The sequence below is a fragment of the Zingiber officinale genome, chromosome 6B (genome assembly GCF_018446385.1).
Source record: "Zingiber officinale cultivar Zhangliang chromosome 6B, Zo_v1.1, whole genome shotgun sequence".
Classification (NCBI taxonomy): Eukaryota; Viridiplantae; Streptophyta; class Magnoliopsida; order Zingiberales; family Zingiberaceae; genus Zingiber; species Zingiber officinale.
In genome coordinates, this window is record NC_055996.1 from 25,451,189 (window position 1) to 25,474,399 (window position 23,211).

The 23,211-nt window shown below is 36.4% G+C and overlaps 1 protein-coding gene across 2 annotated transcripts in view; it reads right to left on the minus strand.

Moving 5' to 3' along the window:
• Positions 1–23,211, minus strand: part of LOC121992268 — a 43,441-nt gene that overhangs the window by 12,497 nt on the left and 7,733 nt on the right. Inside the window, exons 2-9 of one of the 2 annotated variants that reach the window (XM_042546509.1) lie at positions 11,738–11,929; positions 11,481–11,583; positions 11,321–11,400; positions 11,170–11,247; positions 10,416–10,507; positions 8,740–8,799; positions 8,252–8,363; positions 7,971–8,096 (exon numbers count right to left, since the gene is read on the minus strand). In XM_042546509.1, coding sequence (XP_042402443.1) covers positions 7,971–8,096; positions 8,252–8,363; positions 8,740–8,799; positions 10,416–10,507; positions 11,170–11,247; positions 11,321–11,400; positions 11,481–11,583; positions 11,738–11,929 — 843 coding nt within the window. The remainder of the gene's footprint in view (positions 1–7,970; positions 8,097–8,251; positions 8,364–8,739; positions 8,800–10,415; positions 10,508–11,169; positions 11,248–11,320; positions 11,401–11,480; positions 11,584–11,737; positions 11,930–23,211) is intronic. The other variant, XM_042546510.1, reaches the window with a different exon arrangement.

Sequence of the window (23,211 nt, forward strand, 5' to 3'; positions counted from 1 at the left end):
CACACACCGCATCTCGGTACAAGTCCAACTCTGAGAAGCTTGTAAGTTTGTTAGCTTGTAATTTCTTTTCAAAGTAATTTCAGTCTTGTAAGTTTTTAATCTCTCTTTTAATACATTATCTGAAGTTGTTTTGAAATTATTCCAAATTACCACGCTATTTTGGTATCCGAGCTTAGCTCATGGCTGAGTAAACCTTTGGTTCAAGGTGTTCAGGGGAGAAGTTGTTAACATTTTGTTCCACCCTATAATTCCCACAGGCATTAATAGATATCTTTCTTTAAAACCTAGAGTTAATAAATTACAACTGTTGATCAGTTATAGCAAACATAAGAAAAGAAGGGTAAGGAACGAATGATATTCAATTACAAGAGGCTTAACGATAATACCCATAAAGATCAGTATAGTTTGTCTGGCATAAATACAATTATCCAGAGGATTGGAAGAAGCAAAATTTATTTCAAATTTGACTTAAAAAGTGGCTTCCATCAAATTGCAATGAGCCCAGAATCTATTCCATGGACAGCTTTCTGGGTACCAGATGGACTATATGAATGGCTGGTTATGCCGTTTGGTTTGAAAAATGCCCCTGCAGTCTTCCAACAAAAAATCGACTTCTGTTTTAAAGGTACTGAAAAATTTATAGCAGTCTATATTGATGATATTTTAGTCTTCTCAGAAAATGAAGAGGAACATCAAGATCATCTCAAGCTACTTTTGAATATTTGCAAGAAAAATGGGCTTATACTTAGTCCTACGAAAATGAAGATTGGAAGTCCTACAGTGGAATTCTTGGGAGCAACAATTGGGCAATCTAAAATAAAGCTCCAACCTCATATTATTTCAAAAGTTGCGGACTTCAAAGAAGAAGAATTAAAGACAACAAAGGGACTAAGGTCATGGTTGGGTCTTCTTAATTATGCTCGTGCCTATATCCCTAATCTGGGGAAAATGCTGGGCCCTTTGTACTCAAAAACATCACCAATGGGGGAAAGACGAATGAATTCCCAGGACTGGTCATTGGTGAGGCAAATAAAGAAGATAGTCCAAAACCTCCCAGAACTTAACGTTCCCCCAGTATCATGCTACGTTATTATTGAAGCAGATGGATGTATGGAAGGGTAGGGAGGAATTCTTAAATGGAAACCTCACAAATTTGATCCCAAAACATCTGAGCTGATTAGTGCTTATGCTAGTGGCAAATTCTCTCCTCCAAAATCAACCATTGATGCGGAGATACATGCAGTAATGAATAGCCTCAACAATTTCAAAATATATTATCTTGACAAAGAGGAGGTTTTAATAAGAACTGATTGTCAAGCGATTATTAGTTTCTTCAATAAATCAGCCCAGAATAAACCTTCTAGGGTCCGATGGGTAGTGTAAAATACCGAACTAATAATAATAAAATAGTAATTAAATAATAAGGTTTAATGGGCTAATAGACTTAACGGAATTTTTTAGGAATTTTCTGGAATTTTTAGATTTTTTTTGGATTTAATCGGAGCCCATATAACGAGGTTAAGAGGGACGGATCGGTTAAGCTAGATAAAGTTTGTTTGGAATACCTAAAGGTGGGAGTTGATTAATTTGATTAACGTATAGTTTAATTAATCAAAGCCTAAGTTATAAATATTAAACCTAACCCTTAACCCCCTAATTCCCGATCCCTCCTCACGTCATCCCTCTCGCGCCGAATCCTCATCCCCGAGCTCACGCGACGATGCCCGGTGTCGGCCTCTTCTCCCTCGCCGAGCTTTTTCCCCTAAATCCTCCAGCGATCTCCTCTCTTCCCGAGCCCTCAACCTCTCTCGGCTCTTCCCCCTCATGTGAGCATCCGGACGCCGACGACACCTGAGCCGTCGCCGGTCGAGCTTCTTCTTCCTTTTCCTAACGGACACCAGAAGCTCGCCGCCACGCGTGCCCTAGCATTGAGCCTTCTCCGAGCATCTCCGCCTGAAGCCGCCACTTGGATCGGTGGCCCTTGCGAACAGCCAACTCTAGCGAGCTCCTCTCGGCTATCAAGTCACCGATTACTGCTAAGCCTTCTACCATCGCCGAAGAGCTACCACCACTGGAGATCAGGGCTCCATCAGGCCATCCCTTCTGGCAGCAAGGTCCAGTGAATCAATCGGGAAACATCTAAGATTCAGGTGAGTTGAAAGTGATGCAAATTAGCTTAACCTAATATGAGTTGGTTATGATTCTTTATGGATGGGAGATTTATTGGTGACGAATTAGTGTGTTAGTTGGGTTATCATATGGGTAGGATGGTTGGCAATTGATTTGGTTTATTTTTGTATGTCTGAATTGGAGGTGATGAACTTATTTGGATGTTGTTCTTGATTCTTTGTGGTCGCTTGGGATTTGTTTGGATAGATTTAGTAAGTAGGTAGCAAGAATCCAATGTGGGTTTGCTTTATGTGATGACTTTGGTTGGTTTGAATAGATTGAAGATGGGGAACCTTTGTTTACGTATTCATGCTTATTGTAATGGGTTTGGATCTGGACGAAGTTAAAGTTGTGTTTAAAATGGTTTTTCATTGTGCTTTTGGTTGGGATCTGTTGAGATTTAGGTCTCTCCAAGCTAGCTACAATATTGTGGGCTTAATAAAAAGATCGATTGTATTATGGCTAGACAAGGGTCGTGTTCCGAATAGGGCTAGCCTATTTGGTTTAGAGATTGATTTAGTTATTTGATTCATATGAGAGTAACTAAATAATATCGATTGATGCAGGGTGCTGATTTAGGGCGAGCAGCACAACGTGGGTTTTATTCCGATAAGATCGACAAGTAAAGGCGGGTACTTCTTGCTTTGTTTTCTTTTAGTACTTTGACCTTAGTGCATGAATTATTTTGGATAAGGACGGTTTACCTTGACTCCACTCTTATTTTTCCTGCGCTTGATACTTCCACGCAATTTTTGAGAAATTCATACCATATCTATACAGTCTCTTGTTATTGTCCATGATCAGTAGCAGATACTAGTTACCATGTTTGTTTGCTTTGACTGTTGCTTATTTATGTACGATATTGAGCATATTGGCTTCATGTAGCATACCTGTTTCTGCTTATATATATATATATATATATATGATGACGGCCACTCGAGAGAGTGGTAGCTGGAGTTGATGCCGCTTGTCCTGTCTGCCGCACTCGGCCACTCGTGTGAGTGGTAGTGGAGTACGAGCGCAGGGACCCCGTCGCAGATGTAGCTAGTTAGCTACTATGCAACTGTCCCCTCGGCCACTTGAGTGAGTGGTAGCTGGAGTGGTGTACAGTCTGTCATGACCCGACCTCTCGACCATATGCAGAGAGGTGGGCGGGAGTGACCATCCGTCATACCTGTTGTTATTATATTTGTTTTGGCTGCTGTTGTCTATATATGCTGTTATTGCTTACTTACTGTCGTTGTTCACATATGCTGATATGCTTACTTGTGTTGAGATATGTTCTCGTTATAGATGTCTAGTCATTGAAAATTGGTATAAACCTTGCTTATTACCTCTGTAGTTATGAACAGTAATGTAGCAGATTAGTACCAGTTCTGACCTACTATATCTAGCCTAGGATATGGTTTCAGGTATGAGTATTTGTTTTGGTTCTTTTGTAGTATCTGCTATTTCTGTATGAGACTGTATACTCTTGGCTCACTTTCTAGTTATATGTTATGTTCATGCACTATCTCTTTCCTTACCCGCTGAGTTCCAATACTCACCACCCCGCAAAATGGTTTTCTTTCGCCAGGTAACAGGTAGATGAGTCATGGATGCTTGGAGAGTCCGCCAGTCCCACGACACACTCGAGGATAGCTTCTTTTTTCTGGTTTTGGTTGCTGACGCAATTTATGTTTTGGTTTTGTGAACTTGGTATTGTATGCGTCGATATGGATTTTGGAGTCTAGTCTGGTGGTTGTAGGTATTTTTGTTAGTGCCATTGTTAGTTTTACGTTCGTATTATTTTGTGTCTTCCGCTGTCCATGTTTCCAGCCGTGTGGGTTGTTGTTAACTGTGTGGTTGTTTTTATTCATTTATGTCCAGTCAGGTAGGCTGTGTATATTAATTGCGTGTTTGTGTTATTTCTATATTGTTATCTATTCCAGCCGCATGTGGTTGAGGTATATGGTGATGTAGTAATGCTTCAGATTGTCCGTCGTACAGGGGAGATGTTGTCGAAATTTCTTCGGACAGGGACTCCTCCGGGGCGTGACAGGTAGCCTTCACTGACTTCATTACCGGGCTGGGAATTGATGTTCAATTTCAGCATATTGAAGGTAAAGATAATACCCTTGCTGACGCCCTATCTCGACTTGTTTGCTCTATTACAGGATCATAGACTCCTCAAGAAAAAGACTGTTCAGTCTTAGCACAAGTGGAGGCAGCATTAGTACAGCTGAAGGAGAGGCCCGATACCAAGGCATCCCAACACCTGAAGGACCTTATCAATTGCAGGACCAATATGAGGAACTCAGCAGAGGCAGAATCCCAAGCACAAGGATCTTTGGGTCACAAGAAAAAGATCTCAGAGCCCATTTTGAAGACATCGAGTGGACAGCATCACGCTACGTCCTCAACAGTATATGGGAACTCAAGCTCATCAATGATGCCAAGAAAGCAGATTTTGAATATCGGGGACAACTCAGAGGTGGCCTCTACTTTAAAGATTCCCTTGCGGAAGTGATAAAAGTCAAAGATGAATTATTGGATCTCTTTATTAAAGCTCAGAACATTTTGAAACGTGTAAGAGACACACCACCGTAAAGAAGCATGGTGGACCCAGAAAATCCAAAAACCCAGACATCCAAATCTTACTCTTTAAAGATATTTTGGATTGAGCCTCGGGGAGCCGTCCATCTATCCTAAGAGATAAGAATGACTTTAGCTTTATCTTAATAATTGGACTAGCCTGAACTGTAAAAAGACTAACCTTAGTTGTAAAGGGTACGAAAAGAAAGAGATAAGGATACTCATGAATGACGATGGGGCCCCCTTGAGTACCCGATTCACTTATCCAACTCTCCTTAATTTTCTATATAAACTCTTCCTTAGCTCATTGCTGGACACACACCGCATCTCGGTACAAGTCCAACTCTGAGAAGCTTGTAAGTTTGTAAGCTTGTAATTTCTTTTCAAAGCATTTTCAGTCTTGTAAGTTTTTAATCTCTCTTTTAATACATTATCTGAAGTTGTTTTGAAATTATTCCAAATTACCACGCTATTTTGGTATCAGAGCTTAGCTCATGGCTAAGTAAACCTTTGGTTCAAGGTGTTCAGGGGAGAAGTTGTTAAGATTTTGTTCCACACTATAATTCCCACAGGCATTAACAGATATCTTTCTTTAAAACCTAGAGTTAATAAATTACAACTGTTGATCAGTTATAGTTAAGTCTATGGGCATGTCTAGCGAATTACAACTGTTGATCAGTTATAGCAAACACATGAACTGATATAGTATCTAATCAACTTGTTTTTATCCAAAACTTTTTAATGGTAATAAGGCGACCGGGGAACGACGGGTGGATTGCAAAAGAACAGGTCCTAACTTGGCAGTAACGGCTGGAAGCCAAAAGTAAGTCCAAGGGCACACCTGTGTGAGCAAGAAAACTCTTAGAACCCTCTAAGCTGTAAGCCATCTAAAGTTAAGATAAAAATTAGTTGTAAATGTCCAGAAGGTGGGAAGAACAAATACAGGAATGGTACACTAAATCACATACTTCGAACCTAGAATACCTTGACCTTGCTCAAAAACAAGCCCAGCCTACAAAAAGAGAGTTAGCTCACAATATATCAGTAATCTACGATAGAATTTGTTTGTCTTGTAGAGTTCATTTAAAGAACTTTAAACAAGTCCAAGAGCAAATAGAGGCTTTGAAATTTGAAAATCACAAGATCAGTAAAGCCTAGAAAATCTGACTCAAGAAGTGCTAGAAAGCAAGCCTTTAACTGAAAAGCAACTAAAAGAAGTTATCATTAAGATAACAGAACGGCCTAAACACATAGAAGAACAAGCCGTATCTATAAGGAAGAAGCGTATCTAAACCTTATTGAAGGACCACCAACAATGGCTTCATCCTTAGCTCAAATAGCACGAATGTTACAGGATTCGAGAGAATACCGAAGGCAATTACAACAAAAACTGGATGAAGAGTCACCACCAACAAATTTCTTATGTATGTTGACTGACTCTGAGGATAAGGTGGACGATCCAAATTGGAACACTATCTGAGTTTCATGCAGAGTCAGCCCCTGCCCAGGGCCCAAAAATAAAATGCCCATTCTTTTATATATATATATATATATATATATATATATATATATATATATATATATATATATATATATATATATATGTTCTTTTTAAAATTAAAAAAAATTTCCTTCCTCGCCGAATCCTTTGCCAAGACACCGAAGCCCTAGCTTTCTCACCGACTCACCCCGCGGTTCTCCTCACCAAGACCTCCCTCACCGCAGCGACTACAAGCCGAGAATCGACTCTCCGGCTCTGTGCCTCTGTCACGAGCTCTATTGTGGAGTTGAAAAGGTTGGTCAGGCAGTAAGGCTCGACCTCAGCAATAACCACCTTTCAGGCGAGATTCCAAGTGGGGCCGCTGATCTTCCCAGTCCTTAGAACGTCGGACCCGTTGGTGAACGATTTCTTTGGTGAAATCCTGCCTCCCTCACTTTCTAGCGAGATTCCAAATGGGGCCGTTGATTTTCCCCGCTGTGTCCTCCCTCGCCGCGACAAAACTCCCTTGTCGGTAAACGCTCATGCTTTTCATTTTCTTGCTAATCATGCTTCTTTTTTTTTCTGCACACTGTATTTTTCATATACATATAATGACTTTGACCCAAAACAGAAGCTCATGGTAACAGAAGTGCATGGTAATTATTTCTGCACTTTAACGGCCATGGCTATTGTTTCTACTTGAACTAATCCATCCACCTTGTTGTTATTGTTGTTTTAAAGAGGCAGATTGATAGTGGTGCTCAGTTGAGATCCCATGATTACGAACTGTTTACTTTAAGTTATAATTCATTTATACTAAGTTTTCATTTTTCTTATCAAGTGAAGTATAATTTTTTTTTGGATAAAAAAATTTTAATCCTTAAACACTCTGTTAAATACATTGTTTAAATTGTTCAGACTCAAAGTGAATATATTTGTGACAGGTCTTCTTGTTCTTTCAAATTCCTATGTTGACCTTGAAAATAAGGATTATGAAGGTAAGCTGCTAGGCTGTACCTTTTTTTATTATTTCCCAGTTTAGTGTCAATATTTTGTGTTACATTACTTTGCTTATCTCTTTGCATTCGTAAGTTAAATTTTTCTTCGTAGTCAGTGTTCTTTTACTAAGAATTCAATTGATTGTTCTTTGTAAACACCTCTTGCATTCTGAATGAAATTAATTACAAATAGAATTGTTATTCATGAATAATTTAATAGTGCAGAAATGGAAAAAGAATTTATATCCATAGTTTTAGAATTGATGCTTCATTCGTATTTTTTATGTTAGAACTGCAGAAATTTATATATAAATAAAAAAGGAACAACCATCATAAAATAAAAAATCTTCTTACAACTAACAAGTTTCCTTATCTCATTTCTGGAAACGAAATTTTATTGATTAAAATAAGTATTACTTAAGTTGATGGAAGGAATAACTAAGCTGAAGTAAAAGGGAACCACTATTTTGTCAAAATTTGTATTCTAGTCAATTATTTGAAGTGAAGTTAATAATACTATTATGAAAATTCATTAGGAATCCAATTATACCTGCAAACCAAACATGCATTTAAATTTTTATATATACTTTCTTTTAATTATTGATAAAGAATAATATGAAATCTATCACAAATTCGGTGAATGCAAACTCGAAAGAAGCAATGCTCAAAAGATAAAATTGGGGCATAATTTATAATTTCACCCAAGGCCTTTAAACAATAAGGACCAGCTCTGGTTTCATGTGATGTACCTGGGCACCCTGTCGAACTCTTATATCAGTGCCTTTGCTGTCTATGGATATGAGAGCCGCATCATCTATCTCTGTTTCTGTAGACAAGAGTTCTTTAAGTGGCTTTGAGAAGATACCATTTAGTTCCTGTGGTAAAGGGCAAACAAAATAAGGAAACAAAGACAGCACAGCAGCATGATAAAAATATGTCAATGCTTGCATGAAACCATTGAAAGGAAATTTACACAGCATAGACAAGTTACTAGCAGTTCCATTGAAGTTTACATCGTACAGTTGACTACCTTCAGACTTTGTTCTCCACCATCAGCTGCAATCTTGTCTGGTTGGGTGGCCTCATATTCGTTCACATCAATCCATGCCACCGTCCCAAATCCTCCGATAAAATAAATATCACTGGAAATCCGGATTGTGGTAATTAGAATCATGAGCAGGAATATATGATTTGAGAAAACAAATTTTATAGGAAATCAATACATAAAAATATGCTGAAGCAAAAAAAGAACACACACACACACACACACACACATATATATATATAAGCAGCTCTATCTCATTCGTTCACTTTATAGAGCATTAGTTAACCAAAAAAAATGTAATAACCAAAACTCTTGCCAAGGGAGTAGTAGGATTGGTAACTTGGGAATTTGTGTGAACCAAATATCAGGTTTATGCTTGGTGTGCTCTGAATTACCTCTCTATCAAAACTATTCTTTAGTGTAAAGGAAACATTAAAAGATCTTCCAGAGAGGATTCGGAATTTTTTTTTTACCTTTTATCTAGAGCTGGTGCTTTACAGCTATAGTGAACAATCATTTTCTTGGTTTTGAACCTACAAAAACATATTCATCCAAAGTTATCCATCTTGGATCAGAAGTCATCAACCTAAAATGGTCAACTTCATAAAATTTCTGCATTTTGTCTTGTAGGATGACTATTTTGAAGCATTTCTAGATGGAACTAAGTTTTTCTATTGTAATTAAGATTTGACAGCCTATTGATGCATCCTATTTGTAACAATGAAAATGTATGTTCTGTTAATTAAGAGCAATGATATGCACAAGGAAAAAAACTCAATGAAAACCTCAAGGATAGACACATAAAGTCATGGCCCACCATTTCACTTTTTGTGGGCCCCATCATTTTATGTGTCTATCCTTGAGGTTTTCATTGAGTTTTTTTCCTTGTGCATATCATTTTTCGTTAATTAATTTTGCAGGTTTCCATTTGCAATTCATCAATGTATTACATCAAAGAAGCAATTGAATGACAATACCATTATGATATTTTGTTCTATCAACACATGCAACAGTAGGATTCCATCAACACAGTATAAACTTCTACCAACCTTTTGTTATATACAAAGTCTACAGGAATCATTGGTCCATTCAATCTCAAACGTCTACTTGGCAACCTAAATCATGGTATAAACTATAAAGGCACCATATGTTCTGAAGTATCGGATATAAACTGGAACAATAAAAGGTTTTGGTATTATATTCAATTTCGTTTGGGTGTTGGTTGCTCTCATGAGGAAGATGAGGGAAAGAAGAAGAGGAAAGAGATAAAAGAACAGGAGGAAACTAACTCAAGGTTTCAGATCGCAAAAGCAGTTTGCTCCTTCAAGGTGAACTCATGACTCAAAAGCGGGTACACTGAAATGCTTGGACTCAGATGGCGAGTCGCAGAAATAACTCACAATTCATTGGTTCTTACAAGGAAGGAAAAAGACGCTTGAGCGAAGCTCTTGGCTTTGCAGCGAACTCACAGCTCTCACCTTTGCAGTAACCTCAGCTCAGAAATGGATCACCAAGATGCTTGGGCTAGAGTAAAGAGCCTCAAAAGCTAGCTCACGGCTCATCCAATCTCACGACAAAGACAAAAGATGCTCGAGCGGAGCTCGTGACAAAGAAGGAAGCTCGAGTGGAGCTCATGTGAAGGAGAAAGCTCAGGCAAAGCTCAGTACAAAAAAAAAAGTGTAGCTCATGAGAAAGAAGGAAGCTTAGACAAAGCTCAATGATGAAGGCGAAAGAATCACGAAGGGCAATGGGCAAAACAAGATGTTTTGTGTATGCACACAATGGTATTTAAAACAATGCAATAAATAATCTGTCTAATCAGTTTATGCTTCTACCTGTCTTTTTCCTACAATTCTTGTTGATCACAGAAAAGTATTGGCTGCAACTAAAATAACTTAAGAATCAAATTATAATAAAATATTATACCTTGCTTTCAACTATAGTGAAAGAAATTTGAAACAACAAATAAGAGTTGAAATTTGTTTCTCAATGATTTTTCACCAACAGTCTAGCTTAAAATGCCAAAATATCTAATTTCTATCATTTTAGCATAACATAGCATACATGAATGACATGATGCAAAACCAAACTCGTGAAACAGAAGCTGACGTAAGCTGATGTACAAGTAACAAGGTCATCAAACTCAAACCTTATATTCTGCATTCTATAGTAGTAGAAATTTCCCCACTGATGGGATGCCCATTGCTGGTGCTTTGCCATGTATTGCTTACGAGCCCATTCCTACAGAAGAAGAAATTTCTGTAATGGTAACATCAAATTCATGCTAAAGTATATATACAGTTAACACAAACAAGATACCTAAGTAAACTGAGCAGTTATTTGATATTCCAAAAAAAAAGCAAAAGATCACAAAGTTAGCAACAAGCTGCATTAAGGTATAATTCAGTAAATACTGCAGATATAATAATGATATCACAGAGTAGAGAATTGGATATCCAGTCGGCTACAAAGTATGAAAATTGAACTCGGTTTTGATACAAAACATTATATGACTACTACAGGGACAAAACCCTTTCAAAATTAAAAGTAAAGACTGGAACGTGGATTTAACAAGTTAAAAAAAAAACCAAGATAGTCAAAAACCCACATAAATCTCAATGGTTTAGCATCAAACATATTTATCACTAAAGTTGGCAAATGTATCTAAAATATATCTACCTTATGTTGGTTGAAGAAACACAGAATAAATACTTGAGCTATCAAACTTGTATAATATTAGCAGTTATTTTTTGCAGTTAAACTAAAAATATTCTGGACAGCTCATTAACAAACATAAAACAGAAAGAAGATAGTCCTCTACAAGAACAAACATATTTTGTTACAATAAGACTTGGTCAAGTATGTAACAGCGTGAAGATCAAGGGAAGAGGGATGAAAAGAACCTGCTGATTGGATGGAAGGGGTGTGACATCACCAAAAATTGTCACTCGTGCATTTGATAAGCTACTCCAACCAGGAATCTGTAATTTAGGCAAGGAATATCACCAATTAAAGACTTTCTCTGCCAAACTTTTTTAAACAATATTATCATACTTGGACTACAAGAGTACATCTTGGATCTGCCAAAAGATTCCTTGTATGAATAGCGAGCGGTGAAAGTGAAAAGATTGGATCTGCAGGAATTAATAATCAATGGTACATCTGAATCCATTTGAGGCCAAATCATATTGTTTAAGAGAAGTCAATAACTTACGGCCCATTGAGTCTGCTGCAAAGTCAACTAATGAACCAAAAGGATATCCTGCTCGACGATGATGCATTCGTGACATGACAGTGCACAAATGAGCAAATCTGGCCTGACATTTAAGGAAATTCAGAAATGAAAAAATATATATATATCCTATAGATGGTCCACCTACTAAATGCAAAAATTCATGTCAGACTATCAGCTATGAAGATAGGTTGTAAAAGATCATCATTACTTTTCCATGCATTTGCCGAAAGACTCACCTGTTCCATAAGATTGCGGACGGCTAAGGCTGGGGAAGGTAGATCATGAGCAGATGTTGCACTTTGTACACCACCTGATATTGGTGTTCTGAATAATCCAGCTCTGGATCCACTTCCTCCAGTGACAGGTCTTACTGGCTCTGGGTTTTTTGAAACATCCATCTCCAGACCACCACCAAGATGTGAATCAATCTTCAATTGTTAATAATAAAGATCAGAATGATTTTTTTTTTGAAAAAAAAAACTTGGATGTTCATTAAGAAAATAAGTCAAAATTTTGAGATTGCCAATATATCAAAAGATCTTCAAAATATGTTAGTTCTTTTAATTTTTTTTATCTGAAATATTCCATTTTATAAAGCATACTTTAATATACAGTATGGGGCACATCCACCTGGAATTAGATCTACTGTTTCCTAATTATAGGATGAGGATCTCATGTTCCTCATGTTTATGATTTTGTATGACTAGGCAAGAAAAAAAGGATCCATCATTAGCCAATAAAGGTTGGTTTCTCAAACAGTAAAATTTACACAACATTTGCACTCGTGCAAGGAAGAAGAAAAAAGATTGATATGTTATGACATCATATATTTCTTATACCACTATTCAACAGAAAAGACACCAAACAGGGATGAGTGACTACAATCCAGCAGTGGAGTTAAGAAAATATTGCTGTCCTCTCACTATGGCATCCAACTCAAAGCTGTGTGGTTGGCTAGCTGGGAGTTTCTTACCTGTGGTACACAATCTTTTAACTGAGTGGCTTGGATGATACAGGCAAGTCAGACATTCAATTACAAATGATGGAATATAGATAAAAGATGTTAGAAACTTAATCTTGACACAAAAAGATTGATGAACATTGTAATCATCCTGAGATAACAACACCATGTTGACTGGATACAGTTTCATGTACAAATCCAATCACAAAATGCCTCAGCGCTGACCATAGTATAGCCAATCTAAAGTAGTTCCACTTTACGAGGGGTGTGCCAAATTTTAGCCCATGATCTATCAACATCAAATGTCATGGGAGAATTTTAAGACAAATTAAGAATGGCATTGCTCTTCATTATTTCCAGCAAGAAGACCATCTTGCATATGATATAGGACATGATGTAAGTACTCTTGGTGCAATTGACCTATAAGGTTTCGATGTTTGACAATATACCAATGTCGGATCAAGTTGACTAAGGGTTAATCCAAAGGACTTGATGTTTAGAATAAAGAAGTCTAGTCAAGACTAGATAACTAGCAAGGATAAGTCCTAACCAAAAGTTAGGTGGGTGAAAAGTCTACTAACTAGAGGTTAGGCAGGTGAGAAGTCTACTGAGTGATTAGTTCTAACTAGAGGTTAGACAAGTGAAAATCCTAGTGAGTGAAGTCAGGCCTTAATAAGTGAAGCTTGATGGTGGAAGTCTTGATGAGTGAAGCCAAGCAATGGAAGTCTGAGTGAAGCTAAGTAGCCCTAGGGGGAGGTAACCCTAGGTAATGAGAAGGTAACCCTAGGTAATGAGAAGTCTTGGAAGAGTAAACTTTGAACATGTCTGACCGACTAGTTTCCGATCGACCAGACCAGCGAATTCTTAATATAGTTACTGCTGCTATTTTATATCTATTGTGTTAACTCAGTGTTGCAGCAGAATATCAGATTGATTAGACATTAAGCATGACCAAAGAAAGCCCAAACAAGTCTAGAGAGCCCGATGTTTACGGGTAAGTGGAGATAAGCACCAGAGGAGAGAAATCCAATAACGACGAGCCTAATGGGGCTGCAGATACTAGTCCAACTTAAATCTATTTTGGAAGTCTAAATTGAGACCTTGACTAGATCTTGATCGTGGAAAGACAGGAGCTAAGTTATAAATTTATTTATTTTATTCATGAGCTAACTATTAGTATTAACCCTTAGAGCCAATTATGAGATGATTGACAATGGAACTTTTGTATCATATTTCATTAATAAAAAAGACAATGGTTATTATATTTACTTTAGATTTATGTCAAATGAATAAGTATAATAATGTCCTAGGCAGTGCTATTAAAGGCGCGCATGAGGTGCGCCTGAGGCGTTAGGCACACAAGGCGCTGGAAAAAACGCCTTTTCCTACGCGAGGCGAGCGCTGTTCGTCAGGCGCACCTAGGGCGCTTTTGCACCTCAACTGAGGCACGATCGCGAACATGATCGTGAATAATTTCTGGATTTTTAACCCAAAAAAACCATTTCAAACCAAATTGGTTTGGAATTAGGGCACGGAGAAGAAAAGAACACAAGAAGGGAAGAAGAGAACGCAAGAAGAAGACGAAGAAAAGGATAAAAGGGAAGAAAGAAAAGAACGCAAGAACAAGAAGAAACCTGAACCCAAGCCAATTCCGTCCGCCGCCGCCGTTGCTGAGTCGCGCCATCGCCCAAGTGTGTGTTTGTTTCCTTTTTTTTTTGTTTTAATGTTCTTCACTTCTTCTTCTTCTCTTCTTCTTTTTTCTTCTATTATCTTCTTCTTCTTCTTCTTCGATTATTTATTTTCTTTTTTTTTTCTCTTCTTCGTTTTAACTTTTCAATTTTTCTTTGTCGTTTCTTGTTCTTTTCTTTTCTGGTATCTTCTTTTCTTCTTCGTTTTTCTTTTTTTCTTCTCAACGTTGAGTTGTTGGTTCGTGTAGAACACGTTGTCCGATTTTTTTCCCCTATTTTTCATTTTCGCAGATTTTGTTCTTGATGTGCTGTCCGTTTTTACTGTATTTTTTATCCTATTTTTTCATTTTTTTGGTTGTGTTACGTGCTGTGCTATCCGTTCGTGCTGCTTTATTTTTTTCTCCTGTTTTTTTTTTTGCTGTGTTGTCCGTTTGTACTGCCTCATGTTGTGTGATGTTCGTTCATGCTGCTTTGCTTTTTTTTCTTTTTTTTTATTTTTTTGCTGTGCTACCTCATGCTGTGTTGTCCGTTCGTGCTGCTTTGTTTTTTTCCTGTTTTTTCATTTTTAAAATTCTATTTTTCTTTTTCTTTTTTCCTATTTTTCTATTACTGATACAGTACTTTTCTATTACTGGTATAGTATTATTTTATTTTGTTTTTAATTTTTCAGATTATTTTCTTGTTCAATTATCATGGGAGTAGTGATATTCCAATATACATATCAAAAGATCCGGCATGGAATTATTTTCAAAGAGTTAATCCGAATAATAAAAATGATTTGATTTGTAACTTTTGTCAAAAAGTTACAAAAGGGAGTATCTATCATGTGAAACATCTTGTTGAGGAATTTCGAAATACAAGGGAGTTTCGAAATACTACGATTTGCAAAAAATGTCCGCCTCATGTATGTGAACAAATTAAAATTTTCATGGAGAAAAAGGCGGAGAAAAGTAATCTTTCTAAACTTGCGACATTGGACTTTGAGGATGTAGACCCTCTTGGTGATGATATTGATATTGATGATATTGAAGCTAAAGTTGTACCGCCTATAAGTACAAGTGCAAGTTCTACATAAGTGACTATGCAAAAAAGGTCAAGATAAATAGGTCCAATGGATACGTATTTTGCTCCTAATGTGCAAAAAAAAAAATGTTGAAAGTAGAAAGGGTAAAGAGAGGCAAACTACGATAAATGAAACATATAAGAAAGAATTGAGAGAAAAAACTTGTACGGTTATAACTGAGTAGATATATGATGCAGCAATTCCTTTTAATGTCGTTAACTATTCAAACTTCAAAAAGATGTTGGACTTGGTTGCCCAATATGGTATAGGTCTAAATGGACCTAGTTATTATGAGGTGCGAGTTCCTTTTCTAAAAAAAGGTTATTGATAGTGTGACAAATGATTACATTAAGTCGTGTCAAACAGAATGGGCCAAATATAGTTGTAGTTTGATGGCAAATGGGTGGACAGACAAAAGGCAGAGGACATTGATTAATTTTTTTAGTGAATTCTCCTAAAGGTTCAATTTTCATCAAATCAGTTGATGCTTCTGATTATGCAAAGACTGGAGAGAAAATATTTCAGTTGCTTGATTAATTTGTGGAGCGTGTAGAAGAAGCAAATGTTATTCAAGTTGTTACGGATAATGCAAGTAACAATGTGCTTGCTGGTTAGAATCTATTTAATTCTTTCTTATCAATATATTTTTTCTTATATATGTTAAACTTATCTAGTTTTCTAACTTCTTTTGTAGAAAAATTATTAGAAGCAAAAAGACCACACTTGTATTGGACTCCATGTGTTGCTCACTGTGTCGACTTAATCTTAGAAGATATTGGGAAATTGCCTGATTTTAAAGCAACATTGTGAATGCTTACATTTATGTTCGCCCCGACATGGTAAATATGTTGAGGCAATTCACAAGACAAAAAGAGCTTTGTCGAGCGGGTGTCACAAGATTTGCTACTGCTTTTCACACTCTTGAAAGGATGCACCTACAGAAGCAAAATTTAAGAAAAATGTTCATTTCAAAGGATTGGACAGAGAGTCAATGGGCAAAAGAAGTGACAAGGAAAAAGGTAGCTAAAATCATCATGACACTTAGATTTTGGAGTAGTATTGTGTATATTTTAAAGATATATGACCCTTTAGTCCATGTTCTGAGATTGGTTGATGGCGAAAGAAAATTGCAATGGGCTATATTTACGAGGCTATGGATAGGGCAAAAGAAACAATTATGAAGGCCTTTAAGGAGAAAGAAGAGAAATACAAAGAAGTGTTTGAGATCATTGATACGAGATGGGAATGCCAACTTCATCGACCCCTGCATGCTGCAAGACATTATTTGAATTCAAAATATTTTTATTCATACACAAGTTCAAATATCTGTGGAGAAGTGGTGAATGGTTTGTTTGAAACTATAGAGAGATTGGTTCTAAACACTACTGAGCAAGATAAAATCACTACCCAGCTCTCTATATATCGAAAGGCAGAAGGGTTATTTGGGAGGAATATGGCAATTAGAGAAGAGCATTATCTCCAGCAGAATGGTGGGAATGCTATGGAGCAAATACCCTAGAATTACAAAAGTTTGCAATTAAAGTGCTTAGCCTCACTTGTGGTGCTTCTGACTGTGAGCGCAATTGGAGTGTATTTGAACAGGTATGTAATAAATATAAATGTATAATACTATTAGTATGTTACTTTTATAAGTAAAAAATATTCTTTGCTATTTTATTATACTTACTGTGATTTTTGACATTTTATAAATTCACAGCAAAAAAAGGAATAAGCTAGCTTAGCAGCGCTTAAATGATTTGGTATTTGTGAAATACAATCGTGCCTTAAAACTTCGGTATGATGCACGTGATAAAATTGACCCCATCTCTTTGACAGATATTGATGACAGTAATAAATGGTTGATGGGTAGAATGGATGGAGAAAGTGATAATGAAGAAGATGAGTTAATTTTTGAAGGTGATGACTTAACATGGGATGTCGTTTCTAGGGCTAGTGCAGTTGAAGAGCCTGAATATTGTACTAGAGGTAAAAACATTGCATCCATTGCCTCTAGTTCATATGCTAGGCCTAAACAGGTCAATAAGGGAAATGCATCTTCCTCTATGAGACACTCATCTCTAAGACTTAGAGAAGAAGAAGAAAAAGAAATTGAATTTGAAGAAGATGAAGATAAAGAAGAAGAAGAATACAATGATGATGATCTTGAGCTTGATGATTAATTTGACTTATTACGCGTGTTTTGATGAACTTTGTTAATTTAGATTAGAAACTTGAAACTTGAAAGTTTGAAACTTTTATTAAATTTATCATGGTGTTGTTTTGCTTGCCATATTTGATATTTGTGTGTGAAATATTAATAGTTATCATATTTGACATAGTGTGTTAGTAGTTTAGTAGTAATCAACCTCATGTCCAAGCTCTAGGAGCCCTTTGCATCTCGGTGCGCCTCGCGCCTCTAATAACACTGGTCCTAGGGTAGTAGATTCTAGTCTACAGCATATCAATTGGTTGAATTAATAGTGGAAGACTATAGATATATATAAAATACTACTTTTAACTATAATTATCAAGCATTACAAAGGCATTATTAATGCATTGAGACTAGTATGTAAGTCAATTGATGACTTAATCTCACAAATCATGGATATAAGATATCAAGTTGACATATGAGTATATATTAAAGAATATGTAGAATTTATCCGCCATGAAAATGTTTCATGGATCGTTATATGAGTGTATAAACATTCTTATAGTGACTATTGGTATGAATAGTCCTTAAGCCTGAAATCACTATAGTTTCCTACGTAAGAAGTTATATACTTTGGTAACGGCAAACATCACCTATAATAAGGTGGGCTATAAAGTTAATCATTGGGTATGGAATAAGTTATGTGAAGGATGTGAGTGATGTAAATGGGATCTATCTCTTCCATATGACAGAAGTGATATCTGTGCGCCCCTTGATTAAGTAGGACTACTAAAATGTATAGTTATGTTCAAATAAGTCAATATAAGATATTGAGCTCATTTGGTTAAGTGAGTCTACTTGGAGATCAAGAAACACAAAGATTGATAAGAGAATGAGATCTATGCCTCATGGATCAATCTAGATATCAAAGATCTATAGAAGGACCAAGTTATACAAGATAATAGACACAGAAAGGTTAGGTTGAATCTCGACATTCTCATCACTTGGGTAGCAATGATGCATTATTAGATGTCACTCATTGTTTATGTATCTAAAATGTTATTTTAGATACATTGTCAACATTATGAGAACCTATTGGGCCACACACACAAAAAATATGTTAATTTAGAGAAAGATATATTTTAGTTTGACTAAAATATGATGAGCCCTAAGATTACACAGTTAAGTCTAATCCGAATTTGACTCATTGTGTTAGATTCAAATAAATTCGAATTAGACTCATTAGATTAATGGATTAGACTCATTGACTTATTGGGTTATTAGATTAATGGTTAATCCAATATACTAAATCCAACCTATTAAGAAGATTAATGAAGATTAATGGATATTAATTCATCATTAATGGAAGAAGATCAAAAGACAACCCTTGGTATTCATTAGATGAATATAAAAGACCCCTTTTGAGTGAAATTTTCATTAGACTCTTGATCTTCTTCTTCTCTTGGCTGAATCATCTAAGTGGATAGTATCACGAAGGTGGTTCTTCTTTGAAGGCTAAGTTTGTGAGACGAACAAAGGACGTGTTCGTGTGGATACTATATAAGCGCAGACGTTCTGATCGCGCTAAGATCTATCGAATCAAAGTTGCTGTCCGGATTGTACCGTTCACGCAACAAAAGTAGCTATTATATTTGGTATAGTAGAAAAACATATATACTGTATTCACATGGATCTCTGGAGGGATCTATCTTTCCGCTGCGTTTATGTGTTATTTTTCGCATAAGATCCATACACTTGTTGGAGTGTATACTTAAAAGTTTAGCTTTTGTACACATTTATTTTGAAATAAAGAATCACATTGGTCAAATGTTTACATTTATTTGTTAAATGTAATTGTTCAATTAATTTATATAGTAGATAACATGGAGTGTGGAGTCACACTTAGAAGATCATGTTGTTGGTTCTCTATAAATTACAAACAGTTGCTCACGACTAAGATGGAAAGGAACAAACCATCAGAATAGACGTAGTGTAATTAAATATTAGTTTATCTTGACTAATAAATTACACTGATACACTTTAAGTGTATTGAGTAGGATCATTTAGGTAAGTTCTTTTTGTACTGACTTAGTAAAAGAACTAGACCTTAGTTATTGTGGAAGTGTGTGCTTTTAATCCTAATATAATAACAAGCATGTATATTTAATATTTATTTCTTTGACTTATCAAAGGGTGAGGTTTAACTCGATAAATCAATATGCCCGATAAGTTGGGAAATGATATTACTTATAGTATGTGTTGTTGATTATAGAAGGAATCTGTGTCCTAGTTATCTAGGTTGAGAATGTCCCCAAGAGGAGCTCATAGGATTGTACGTTAAACCCTACAGTGAACCTAGTCGCAATGATAAAGTTGAGTGGTCTTACTCTTGGAGCTAGATATTAATTAAATGAGTTGTCGATAACTCACTTAATTGTGGACATTCGTAATCTTAAACACAGGAGACTAACACATGATAAGAAGGAGCCCGTAATGTAATTTGGGATTGGTGCGGTAGTGCGGTATTACTCTCAGTGGAATGAGTTATTATCGATGAACTTGAGTTGTGTGTTCGGGGCGAGCACGGATACTCAAGCTCATCGAAGGCCAAAACCAATTTCTCCTCTAGGCTGTTGTAGCCTCGATAAAGCCTCAAGTCCATCCAAAGAAAAGCCTATCTTGGTGTCGAAGAGGGCGGTTCATTGCTTGGTGACGATGGTCGACCACATATTCTCTAGAAATGGCCCGCCCTTGCCAAGGGGTCGGCCATGATATTTAAATTAGGAAGGTTGTTTTGAATTTTTAAATTTCCTCGTATATTTACAATTTGTAAAGAGAGATTTTAAAATATATAAAATTTTCCTAATTTAAATTAAACCAGGTTTTAAAAGAGTTGTAAAATTTATAAAACTTTTTAAAATGAAATATTATTAGAGATGTTTTAAATTTTAAAACTTTCCTTTTAATACCCACATTAGAAAAAAAAAAGAGTTTGTAAAATTTTATTAGAAGTTTTCTTCTTTAAAATTTTATAAATTTCTTTCTTTCGTGACCACCTTGCTTGGTGCCAAGCAAGGGGCCGGTCAAATAATTAAACATCAACAAATAGTTGTTTAATTAATAAATCAATCTAGGATTGATTAATTAAAAGGAAAGAAAAAAGAAAAAAAAGGGAAATAGGAATGAGTCTAATTTTTTATAAAACTCTTTCCATAATTTTCCGTTGGGAAACTAATATAAAAAGGGAGGAAGAGGAGGCCTTGAAAAACATAACAATTGATAGTGTGTTGTTGGAGATCGTCAAGTGGCCGGCCCCTCTCCCTCCTCTTCCCTTTGCTCTCTTTTGCTCCTTTGTGGTGGTGGTGGCCGAATTCTAGAGAAGGAGGAGAAGCTCTCCGGGTGGTGTTCGTCTTGGAGGATCGTCGCCCACACGACGTCCAAGAGGAGGCGAGGGATACGGCAGAAGATCTCGAGGTTTTTAGCATACAAGGAAAAGGTATAACTAGTATTTAATTTCCGCATCATACTAGTTAATTTCTCTTTGTATAAATACCAAATACAAGAGGCATTCGATTCTTGTTTTTCGAATTTAATTTCGATGTTGTGTTCTTTTTCCTTTTTTCCTTATGAATTGATTGTTCCTTTTAGTTAGCCTAGAGTTATATAAGGAAATTAAATATTAACTTTCCTTAAAAGGCTTTGTCTAGTCGGTGGTGGTTGCTCCCATATCCAAGAAGGTCAAGTGCCTCGCCATGCAGTACTGGAAGCCAATTTTGGAAACTAATATTTAATTGAATTTATAACCTAGGTGATTTGGATCAAACGTGTTAAGTTCCGCAGGAGATCCAAATCTAAACCTAAAAGAACATATAAGTTAAACTTGGAATCAAACGTGTTAAGTTCCGCAGGAAATACAAGTTTAACTTAAAAGAACACATGGTAGCTAGGAAAGGGTCAGATCACGTACAAAATTTTTGTGCGATTGGAGCCGTTGGGTTTTCCAAGTATGAACCAATGAGTGGTATCGAGGCGAGGTTTTGTCTCATGTATTTGGTATTAGTTTAATTACGCATGCATACATAATTTAGGCAGATTAATAGTAGGATGTGCTAACTTTGTGGATGCAGGATCCAACTATTATGGCTTATAGTTATTATGTGTGTGATTGGACCCTTGGACATGTCAAGGGCATTTATTATGTGTGCATGATTGTATTATAAAATACAGCAGGAGCTGTATTTAGTTTTATTAGGATTTTATTTTATTTTTGATCTAGTTACATGTACATTCCGTTTATGGAATATAGGATCGATGGATGTAAATTTTATTTTATGTTCGATCTAGTTTACATGTACATTCCTTCGAGGAATATAGGATCGAAAAATGTAAAATTCTATTTATGTCGCGGATCAAATCTTGCAAGGCGTGGAACCTTTTGAGGACCGAGACGCAGCGGATCGAGGAGCAAGATGGATGCGACAACTAGACCCGGTGCCAAAGATGGCAGCAGCTAGGGTTGGCGACACACGGAGGACAACAATAGATAAAAGCCATAATAGTTGAAAATTAGTTTTTCTATTTATTGCTTTTTATGCTGTGACTGTGTGTGCTTGTTAGTATGTATGTTTAGTAGGCTAGCATAGTCAAAATTCCTCACTTTAAATAACTAAGTGGGAGAGGGATTTATTTTTAAATAAATTCCATGGTCTCCATTACTAGTTTATAAGTGATGTAACAAGCTTGCGCGTTGGCTCTGAGTGCCTTCCTCCATATCGGATGAGCTTGTTTGCGGATCACTAGATTAAACTTCCATTCTTAGGATGACTATAGGAAGTTAATTAAGAGCGTGTGATCTTCCCCATCGGATAGGGCACAATCTTATTAATGGACTTAGTGTCAAGTAATGGTACACACTTAGGCACGTCTAATAGTATCCTCCCCATCGGAGTCACTGCTATTATTCGTGTGACCAAAGTAAACCAACTATTAATTTTATTTGTCGAAAAGTTAGGTTGACAAGATAATAAAATTAATGGGTAAAATCCTCCTTTTACAAATGTTGAATTTATATACGTCCACACTATCGTGGCATACAAAATTCACGGTGTTTTGAGGTGTTGGTTAATTTAAAATAGTATTGTTTAAGGAATCAATATTATTCTAAATTTAGAGTTCTGACCAAAAGTTATTTGTGATTCTTAGGATGACTTTCAACCCACTGGCCATCATACTAAAAGAGAACAGACTTACTGGTCCTAACTACATAGATTGGAAAAGGAACCTGGACATTGTTCTTATTGAGGGTTATAAGTTTGTACTGTCAGAGGAATGCCCAGAAACACCTAGCAATGATTCTACCCCAGAGGAGATTCAGTATCATAGTAAATGGGTAAAAGCTGATGAAATGGCGAGGTGTTACACCTTGGCTTCGATGTCAAATAGATTGTAACATCAGCATCAGGACTTACCAACAGCCTATGATATAATGAACAATCTCAAGGAACTCTTCGGACATCAGAATCGAGCAAGAGGCGAAGCGATGAAAAGCGATGGCCACACCGTGGTGAGGGACTCCGTGAGGATCATATTCTCAAGACGATGACTTACTTAAACAAAATCAAATTCTTGGAGGGGAAATTGATAGGAAACTAGGTCGATATCATCCTCCAAACGCTGCTTAGAAGTAGCATTTTCGCCGAACTATAATATGAATAAAAGGATGTATTCATCATGAACTTGTAACTTCAGAAGGGTTGTTTTCAACATTCTCAAATTATCTTGAAAATGGTTCTACTTACAGTCGAAGGCAAGAAGAAGAAGAAAAAACGACTGAAGAAGGTGAATAAATC